Below are 9881 nucleotides of genomic sequence, written 5' to 3' on the forward strand. Positions count from 1 at the left end.
AAGCCACACAAATAAACATTGTTGAAAAAAAAAAAAAAAAAAAAAAATATCGAATCATTTAGAAAGAAACGGGAAAAGACCGTTAGAACAGGATGTCTTTGCAGTGTTGTACATGAAAGCTTTCTGATGGTTCTACAAAGGCGCAGGCTGCCAAAGGTTGATATCATTCAGTATGATGAGGCTACATTTAAAAATGGGCAACACCATGTTGAGAGCTGTAATATTGTGTCAGTAAGTGGCATTGAGCTTTCTATGACACCATGATTTTTTTTTTGTCATCATTTTTCTTTCGACACATAATTGGTTCATCATAATTGACACAGTAACACTTTGTTAAGTCACCATTGGCTACATACAAAGAGGAGAAGGGACAATGTGTTACTGAATACTAGAGTAAGCAGAAATGTACACACACACACACACACACACACACACACACACACACACACACACACACACACACACACACACACACACACACACACACACACACACACACACACTCATCTGCATTCACACAATCAGAGAAACAGTCTCTCCAACTGTCCAACAACACCAAGTGTTAACCCTTCGTTTTTATCAATTCCCTAAACTGCATTTGGAAAGAGCAGATAAAACAAAGGAAGAAAATAATGGAAAAAAAAGTGCAGTGGATAAAACTTGAGGTAAGAGGCATGACATAGAGGGACATCAGAATGAAGACACTTACAAAAACAGAAGAGCAGGGAGGGGCGTCACACGGCAAACACACCCCCTCGCGGGGAGGGATGGAGAGGTGTTTTCGTGGGAAGGAAATAAGAGGAGAAAGGAGGGATGGAGGGAGGAGATGGTCATAAAAGCAGTTGGCTGGTTTGATATTGCATATAGTTCTGTTCTTCTTTTAAGTGGGATCTGTAGTTTTAGGCCTGAACATGGTGGTGGGGGGTGGGAGAGGGGCTCTTCACCACTGGCCTACTCCATCTTTCACTTCTGTTCTCACACACACACACATATATATATATAGAAACATACACATGTATCTTTTCTGCTCCTTTCTGTCATTCTCGGCCTCACCTCCTGTTTCTTCACTTCCAGACAGTGGTGGCTCCATCGGTTGGCTCTTGATGGGGACCCTTTGGGATGCACAGATTGGTAGGGGGTGTGTGTGTGTGTGTGTGTGTGTGTGTGTGTGTGTGTGTGTGTGTGTGTGTGTGTGTGTGCTTGTGCAGGCATGTCAATGAAAAAATGTGTGTTGTGGGGTGTCTGAAGTAGCGTGTGTTCCAAATGTGGTATGTATACACGCATGTATGAACATGAACACGGATGTATGTATGCATGTATGTATGCATGTATGTATGTATGTATGTGCTAGTGCACTTGCTCAGGCAAAGTACATGGTCCTCAGGGTGTCGTGGTGGATCTGCACGGCCTTGGCCAGAGCCTGGGGGTCCCGTCCGTTACTCTGCCCCGACACGTGGCTGCCCTCAGCACTGAAGGAGGAAAGAGGAGGGGGAGGGCAGTCAGAAGGACGCTTATGAATTACAGTGTGCTAGTCAATCAGTCCTGACACAACACAAATAGCATCAATACCAATTTAAAACAGAACCCTCTGCATTAAAGTGTTTCTGTACTGTGCTAAGCCCACCAGAATAATGGGTTTTATACCCAGGGAGCACACATACTGATAAAAAAAAAAAAAATGTATTTCTATTAATAGCGCAAGTTGCTCTGGAGAAAAGCATCTGCTAAATGTTTTAGATATTTACCACTGTGGCCATGACATTATTTCGAGTTTAAATCATAGATCATGTAAACGTCATTTGTCTTGCCATCAGATTTATGATGATGGTTTTATTCATCGGAGGGTCTGGTTGTGGTTGCAGGGGTCGTGTGCTCTTGTGCTCACCTGTCGTGCTCCTTGTCCACCAGGTGGTAGCGGGCGCGGAAGGCCACCAGGTGGGCGTAGTAGGCTGGCGCGGGGATGGAGACGGAGCGGGTGCAGCGCACGTAGGTGTGGCACAGCTGGTAGGTGAGCAGCTGGAACTCGTCTGCGGTGAAGCAGTTGTCGTCCCACAAGACGTGGTAGTGGGAGGGGCGGCTCGTGCCCTGTAGCCAATCAAAACCATTACATTAGCCATCACAGTAAACATGGACTGTGCCAAACAGATGAAGCACAATCTATACTAAGTATTACCCAAGCAAACCGTTGATGTGGTAAAGGGGCCAGTCAAAACCAAGATTAGCTGTGACATAACAGACATGAGCCATCTGTTCTAATCTGTACAGCATAATGACCTTATACAGTTAAAAAGGTACAATATATACATATTAGTTTTCATTGTAAAAAAATTAAACATTACATAAAAACATAAATATAAAAACAAAAAACAAAAGCTTGTTCATCTCTTGTAACGATTTTTTTTTTTTTTTCCCCCGACAATTCAGCAGTTAGGTTTTTGTCAACAACAACTACATGCTGCATCTTTAGTCAAAGCACAAGGGAGCATCCTGGCCAGCTAATAACAGATAAAGGGCTCAACTGGTTTAGTCTGGTTTCACAGGATAATAAGCAGCATTTCTGTACGTGACATTTGCTTAAAAACAGCTTGAATAAAAGCCCATGACGGTGAGGTATAGGGCCACTGAAAATCAGTCATTCTAGAACATTACCAGCTAAATGAGGATTTCCCCAAACCCATTTCATGCAGGAAGGGAGTCAATCGCTGCAGCTCCACAGCAGGGGATGAGAGTTTGTGCTCAAACATAAGCATGAAAGCAGGCAATTACAGGGTCTTGGTGTGTGTGTGTGTGTGTGTGTGTGTGTGTGTGTGTGTTACCTGTATTCCCGCATGACTGCAGAGGTAAAAGTCAAACTCATAGGGGTGCGTGATGTCTGTATCTACTGTTGTGCCAGCAGGAATGTTTCCACTACGCCCAACCTAGAGTTAAAAAAGAAGGGGTGAGGTGGGGGTGGAGATAATGATGGACCATGATCTGGCACAGGGTCATAGAAAACCATCTGAACGTCTGAAGGGTCCACTGACATGAGTGAATTATAAAGCCACGCTAAACAAAAGGAAATTCATGGCAGAAACTGCGTGTAACATGAGGTTACGCCTCACCCTCTCGTTGCGGTCGGCGCAGAAGAGGCGTGTGTGGTGGCGCTTCTGCACCACGATGTAAGTGATGCCAGGTTGGTACTCCTTCTCCAGACTGATACAGGCCTCTCGGATGGCAAGCAGCTCGTAATAAAGCACCTTCAACACACAAATGAGAATGTGAGCTACAGAGAGTGTGTTTGTGTGTGTGTGTCTAAAAAATAATCTGAACATGTATTTATGTGACAAAATGTAGTTTTAACACACACAGGATGTGTGTAATATATACCTTGTTTGGTAAAGAGTGTGTGTGTGTGTGTGTGTGTGTGTGTGTGTGTGTGTGTGTGTGTGTGTGTGTGTGTGTGTGTGTGTGTATCAGAGACGGGGAGAGAGAGAGGGAGAGAGAGAGAGAGAAACAAACAAATGTGTGTGTGTAGGCCCAAAGGGTCTGACCTGTCTGAATTGCCCCTCTGACACCCCGTCCCTGTAGAAGATGATGCGGGTGGGCTTGTAGCGTGTGGACTTGTAGAACTGGATGAGCAGCTCACGCACCATAGAGGCCAGATCCTGGATCACCTCCTGTCTGGGCCTCTGCACCCGTACCGTGGCACAGTACCTGCTGGGGTGGGCATCCATACTGCCCACCACCTACAGACAGAGAGAGAGAGAGAGACAGAGACAGAGACAGAGACAGAGACAGAGACAGAGACAGAGAGACAGACAGACAGACAGACGAGAGAATAGGGGACATGGAGAGATAGACAGGAAGAAAGAGAGAGAGAGAGAGAGAATAGGAGAGGTGGACAGAACATGGGCGATAAAAAGTGGGGAGAGAAATCTTTAGGCCAGTACTTATGTACTCAGCATCAGTGCCAATAATTACTATTCTTTCCTTAGTCACTAATGATCCAAAAACAGGAAATGCAGAGTTGATAAGTAAAAACTTCATGTAATTATTTTTGAAAGGTGCCTGTGTGACTGACTGTGTAAAGCATTTACCGCTGCAATAGAGGGCTTCTTTCCATCCCCAGCTGGTGGGTGTGTGACGTCTGCCCCCAGGAAGATCACAGGCTGCTGGAACACTGACGGCCTATGGCGAGAAGAGCACCCCATTCAAACACAAATATAGAGATTCTGGCACATAAGGCCAAGGAAGGCAAAGGTCACATCATAGAGCAGGAAGGCAAAGGTCACATCAGAGAGCAGGAGGGGGGGGCTCAGGCTCACCGTTGGTGTGGGACAAGGATGTTGTTGATGCCGCCCAGCTTGACGTTGATCTTGAGGCAGAGGTTGGAGAGGGTCTGGGGAGACGTCTTCACCACGTTCTTCACCTGCACACACTGAGTGGCCATTCCTAAGAGGGTGTCTCCAACCCGCTTCACCTCAGCTGGGGGGATGAGAAAGAAAGAAAGAAAGAAAGAAAGAGGAAGAAAAACAGATAAGTATATTAAAACATCACAAGTGAGGGAATCGGCAAAAGAAAAGCATCTCTGTTATGATGTCAATCAGATATTGCAATATCACACAAAATATGTGCCACTCAAAATGTTAGCTCCCTCCTACCGTAGACTGGGGTCTTGCCGGGCAGGATGACGATGATGAGCTGCAGGCCAGAGTAGGTGTTCTTCAGGTGTCTGAACATGGGCTCCACGCTGTCGGCTCCCTGCGCGTACTTGCAGAAGCACGGCTGGCCCTGGATGGGCATCCCAGCATCCTTAGAGATCTTGCGCAGCTGGTCCGTGAAACCCCTGAGAAGACAGAGAGAGGTGAGAGAGTGAGAGGTGAGGGGTGAGGGGTGAGAGAGGTGAGAGGTCAGGGTGGCGTTAACAACATGGAGAGGTACTCTCACAAAGACCATAGAATAGAGACAGGACAGTTATGTGTAAGAGTAACTAAAATCGTTCTAATATACGCATCTGTCTGCATACCATCTTATGATCTCCGCAAATCCCTCTCCACGCTGGGTGGGTGGGTGGGTAGGTAGGTAGGTAGGTAGGTAGGTAGGTAGGTAGGTAGGTAGGTAGGTAGGTAGGTAGGTAGGTAGGTAGGTATGTATGTATGTATGTATATGTGGGTGCATATATGCTTACTTGAGGATCTCCTCCCGGCACTGCCTCTGGGTGGCGAAGCAGGCGATGGCCCACATCTTGATCTCCACTCCAGTGTGGAACTGCTTCCCCCTCATGTCCCACACTCCGTGGCTGGGGGTGGCCACTGTACGGTTCTGCAACAACAACACACCGGTTATCTGCTGCACTGGGTGTGTGCACACAAACGTGCACACACACACACACGCACGCACGCACGCTCACAAACGCTCAGAAACACACACGCTCAGAAACACACACGCTCACAAGCACGGACATTCACATTTTTCTAAAAAGTATGATAGTTGCATTGATCATTTTATTAAAGCCTTCCCTTTCTCCTAATAGACCTTTCGAAACAGTTTTACATCGCAGCTCTTGCTCCAACAAAACATTATCTATAACACGTGAATAATAAATCAATCCCACAAGGAGAAGAGAAAGCAAAGAGAGACATGTTAAAATCCCCTCCCTCCTATGATTAGGTTGATCAGCATCGGTGCAGCATTAATGAGGCCACACACTATAACATCAGGACTCAGGTGACAGAAAGGTGCGGCCAAGTCAGGTAAGATGTGTATGACTGGAGCGGCAGGTAAGATGTGGATTTTAAATGAAAACAAGCCCAGTCGTGTGATGCTAAATGGCAGACAACTCTGGATATTTGAGCTGTGTGGTTTAGTGTTTCGAAGCAGAGGTAAGAACGGAATGATTTAAGAAGGCAGATGAGGTCAAATAATACTTTGTTGATTTCTGGTGGAGGTGAGGTGTGGATTCAACTCAGGGGAAGTGACTACACTTCAAGGTCAAGGTGAGGTGTGATGATCTGAGGTGGAGCTGAAGTGGGATGTGTACGATTTAAGCTGAAGCTGGGATGAATGTGTGTGTGACTGAAGGTGGAGCTGTGGGGAGGTGTGTGTGACTGAAGGTGGAGCTGTGGTGAGATGTGTGTGTGTGACTGAAGGTGGAGCTGTGGTGAGATGTGTGTGTGACTGAAGGTGGAGCTGTGGTGAGATGTGTGTGTGTGACTGAAGGTGGAGCTGTGGTGAGATGTGTGTGTGTGTGACTGAAGGTGGAGCTGTGGTGAGATGTGTGTGTGACTGAAGGTGGAGCTGTGGTGAGATGTGTGTGTCTGACAGAAGGTGGAGTTGTGGTGAGATGTGATTTAAGGTGGAGGTACCATAAAGGGTTCTGAGCTCACCCTGCCGCCATACTGCAGCATGGGGGCTGGTAGCACGCGCCCCGTCACGTGGGCCATCTCGTCCCGGACCTTAAACTGGAACTCCTGCACAAACGGATCCGCCTCGTAGTTCGCACTGCGGACCTGTGACAGAGGAACAAAAGGACTCCGATGATGACGCATGGCAGATCATTTTGAAGCATCCGGACTAAGACTCCTGATGGTAGTTGGTTACCATGACCACAACATCTGTGATGGCACCATGTAAGCATCAACACTCCACTGAACAGGTCTACCATACACCCCTTGCTGCTCTAAAAAACACGTGCGTAATACGGTCATCACTGTGACCCATCAATGAACCACACAAAACATGAGGACGACAAAAAAAGGTCCTCGTACTCTTTTAGTATGTCAGTCTGTTTCTGCCCACGCACTTCAACAACCACAGGCAAAACTCTCTATATATATATTTTAAGAAGATCTTTTTCCAGAATAAGTGTGCTGCTGCTTCGCCACGCCTCATTGCTGTTCTTCAGGCCGTTCCCCCCCCCGTCACACCTACACTCACATTGGGATGCTGCTTTATTTAGTACTGAGACTGAGCAATCAAATTAGAATGTAAATAAATAAATTACAGACGACAAGTAAACACACTCGATTTCCTTATCAGTCTGTATCAGTCAGACCGGTGATCCTGGAGTAGATTACGCTCCAGTGGAGAAGGTTATCTAGGCTAGACTGACAAAACAGCAGGACGGTCTGGCTGCTTCTCTCCTAACTAGATGTGACAACTTTAATGTCCACTACAGTATTTAAGAACTGTTTTTATTACATTTTTATCAAACTGGTTTAAATCACGCAGGACATAAAAAATTAATGTTTTCATGTCTTACATTATTTTCCTAGTCCATTCCCAGACCAAAAAAGCCCCTGCAAACCCCATAACACTGACTATGTAAAAGCAGACTCTTACCAGCAAAATGAAGCTCAAACCGTAAATAAATGCACATTTATAGTGTTAAGCATGTTTGCATGATGCCATAGCGTAATCTAATTTTCAAGCGGAAGTGAATACAGGGTGTCATGCAGCCTCCAAACACTAGGTGTCAGCCCTCACCAGCCTGCTGATCTCCTCTTGTCTGTCCGGTGCGGAGCGTGCCGTGGCTTTGATCATGGTGGAGGTCTGATTATCCGTCAGTTTCTTGATGCAGCGCTGACCCGCTACTATGTTACAAACCTGTGGAAGAAGAAGAGCAGAACCCTTAGAAAATGAAACATTCCACCCTGAAATCACCATGGTGAATTATCACAATGGCTCAGCAATCAGCTCGCTGACAAGTTTGTGTTGTTACGCGTCACATTTAATGGTTCGAAGTTTAGCTTTGCTGAGAGCATCCTAAGTAAACATAAACCCACTCTGACCAACCCCAAAAACCTAGTCTAAGTGAACTCCGATCACTAAACCGGGGGGTTCCCAATCCTACTCCAGAGGGCACCCTGCTCTGCATGTTGTCCATCTGTCCCTGGTTCAACTCACGTGTAACTTGCATTTGTAACAGCTTACATTAGTGCTAGTTCACCAGACCTGATTCAGCTAATCAAGATCACTAATACCAGTGGGACTCCAGCTGAATTGAGAACCACCAATCTAAGCCAAAATCAATTATAAAACCCAGCTCCTTTGGCTGGAGTGAGTGTGTGTGTGTGTGTGTGTGTGTGTCTCTTACCTCCAGGGGCAGGTAGGTGTGCTTCTGCTCTTGTCCCACCTGCAGGCAGGGCAGGTGAGGGTACTTGAGCTGCAGGTTGTACTTCTCTCTGAAGTACTGGGCCACGGTGCGCTCCACTGTCTGGCCATTCTCCAGCTGGAGGGGAAACCTGCAGATGACACGTGTGCACCGATGTGAGGATACAGGGAACACTGAGTCTTTTCTGTACGCTGGCAGGTCTCCAACAAGTTTTTAAATCCAATGTAATTGATACAATTATAGAAAGCAGACAAAATAGCTGTAAACACATCTCGCTCACTTGTAAAGTCAAACCGCATTAACTTAACAGGGAGGCCTTATTAACCCTAACAAACCCTTTCAGACACAATTTGCGTCCACATTTCCTCACACTCATTACCTGTCGTTTGAATTACTCACAAAGTTGTTATTGTGTAGACATGAAACGGATATGAAAAGAAAGAGCGGACCTTGTGCTTCAGTGATGCTAGTAACGTAAGTGTCCCATCTTGCTATCGGCCAAGTTATTCTACCTCGTTAGCTGTTGGCTGTAGCTAGTTGAGTGGCTAACTTAGTTATGGTAGATATTAAGTTACCTTGTCACTTTAAATCAACACAAGCAAATACATCAGCTAATTACTCCGCATTGGTGGTGCGGTCTTTGGCAGACGAGCAGCAGTATGTTTGGATGGCTCCTGCTCACACCTGAACAAACAATCCGTCCGATTAAAAAAAAAAAGTAACGGTCAGGTATTTAGCAGACGCTTTTGTCCAAAGCGACTTAGAAAAGCATCCTGCTTTGGCTGGGAATCAAACCCAGGTCTACGGCTTGGAAGGCAGCGATGATACCCACTGTACCACCAGTACCGTAGTGCTACAATACATCACATACCGGAATATCTGCCGGATATGTCAACTAACTGCCTGGGACTATAATATTTGTTCGCCAGCGATGGCAACTACCATAGGTTTATCTACTGTGGCCTACAACTGGTATCGTCACCATTCTTTTCAAAAGGAAAAAAGAGGGATGAAGAACAACAATAACAAAAAAGGGAGCATGACATAGCAGGATCAGGACAGACGTGTCAAAGTTGGAGCGTTGTAGATATCTCAAAAGCGCTAGGAGCACGGGTGGAATAATAGAGATGATTTTTTTTTTATCAAACTCAAAAGGAAACTTCAATAAAAAACTAAATAATGATAAAAATAAAAACTTGCACCCAATACTGTGTGACTGAGCAATCCCACTGAAAATGGAATGTGGTAGAGCAGTGTCACAGGTAGGAGAGCACAGTCATCCCCACCATCACTAACGTATAATGATTCTGCTCTAAAGCAAAGGTAAGAAGAAGGCCTATGAATCATCCCAACACATCCAGAACAAACACACACACTTTCCTTCACACACACACACACACACGAGTCCCGAGGGCCCTGGCTGACTCACGTCTGGTGGCTGGCCGGCCGGCGGGTTACGTTACACACACGGTACTTCCTCCGCATGGTTCCACAGTGCGTCACCTCAACCTTAAGACCTGGACAGGGACAACAGACACACACACACACGCGCGCGCGCGCACGCACGCACATCAACACGAGATAACACACCCACCGATCACGTAATCACATAAGAACACATGCTCATAACAACAACAGCAGAAATGCACACGCACACACACAGACTTACCACGTCATCTCTTAAAAACATGCCCATACCAATGACACAGACACACACACACACACACACACACACACACACACACACGAACTCACCCTTGATTTCTTTGGTGAATTTGACCCTGTGTGA

General features: G+C 46.1%; 1 protein-coding gene across 1 annotated transcript; it reads right to left on the reverse strand.

Moving 5' to 3' along the window:
• Positions 1–462: 462 nt before the first annotated feature.
• On the reverse strand, positions 463–9875 carry LOC105901649 (protein argonaute-3). Its single transcript, XM_031575800.2, has 14 exons — positions 9848–9875; positions 9522–9609; positions 8075–8222; positions 7465–7584; positions 6366–6488; positions 5168–5301; positions 4641–4825; positions 4305–4464; positions 4077–4167; positions 3531–3725; positions 3102–3236; positions 2817–2918; positions 1886–2085; positions 463–1469 (listed from the first exon to the last, which is right to left on the reverse strand). The coding sequence occupies exons 2-14, from the start codon at positions 9575–9577 to the stop codon at positions 1361–1363; spliced, it is 1758 nt and encodes a 585-aa protein (XP_031431660.1). The 5' UTR covers positions 9578–9609; positions 9848–9875; the 3' UTR covers positions 463–1360.
• Positions 9876–9881: the final 6 nt, after the last annotated feature.

This window comes from Clupea harengus, chromosome 11 (genome assembly GCF_900700415.2).
Source record: "Clupea harengus chromosome 11, Ch_v2.0.2, whole genome shotgun sequence".
Lineage (NCBI taxonomy): Eukaryota > Metazoa > Chordata > Actinopteri > Clupeiformes > Clupeidae > Clupea > Clupea harengus.

Bases quoted from the DNA above. Each gene is read 5' to 3' on its own strand.
- LOC105901649 (XM_031575800.2), bottom strand. From the start codon at position 9,577: ATGCGGAGGAAGTACCGTGTGTGTAACGTAACCCGCCGGCCGGCCAGC. The intron at 5,302-6,365 runs GTGAGCTCAGAA...TTGTTGTTGCAG, and splicing joins TGCTGCAGTATGGCGGCAGG to AACCGTACAGTGGCCACCCC. The intron at 4,826-5,167 runs GTAAGCATATAT...CTGTCTTCTCAG, and splicing joins TGCCGGGAGGAGATCCTCAA to GGGTTTCACGGACCAGCTGC.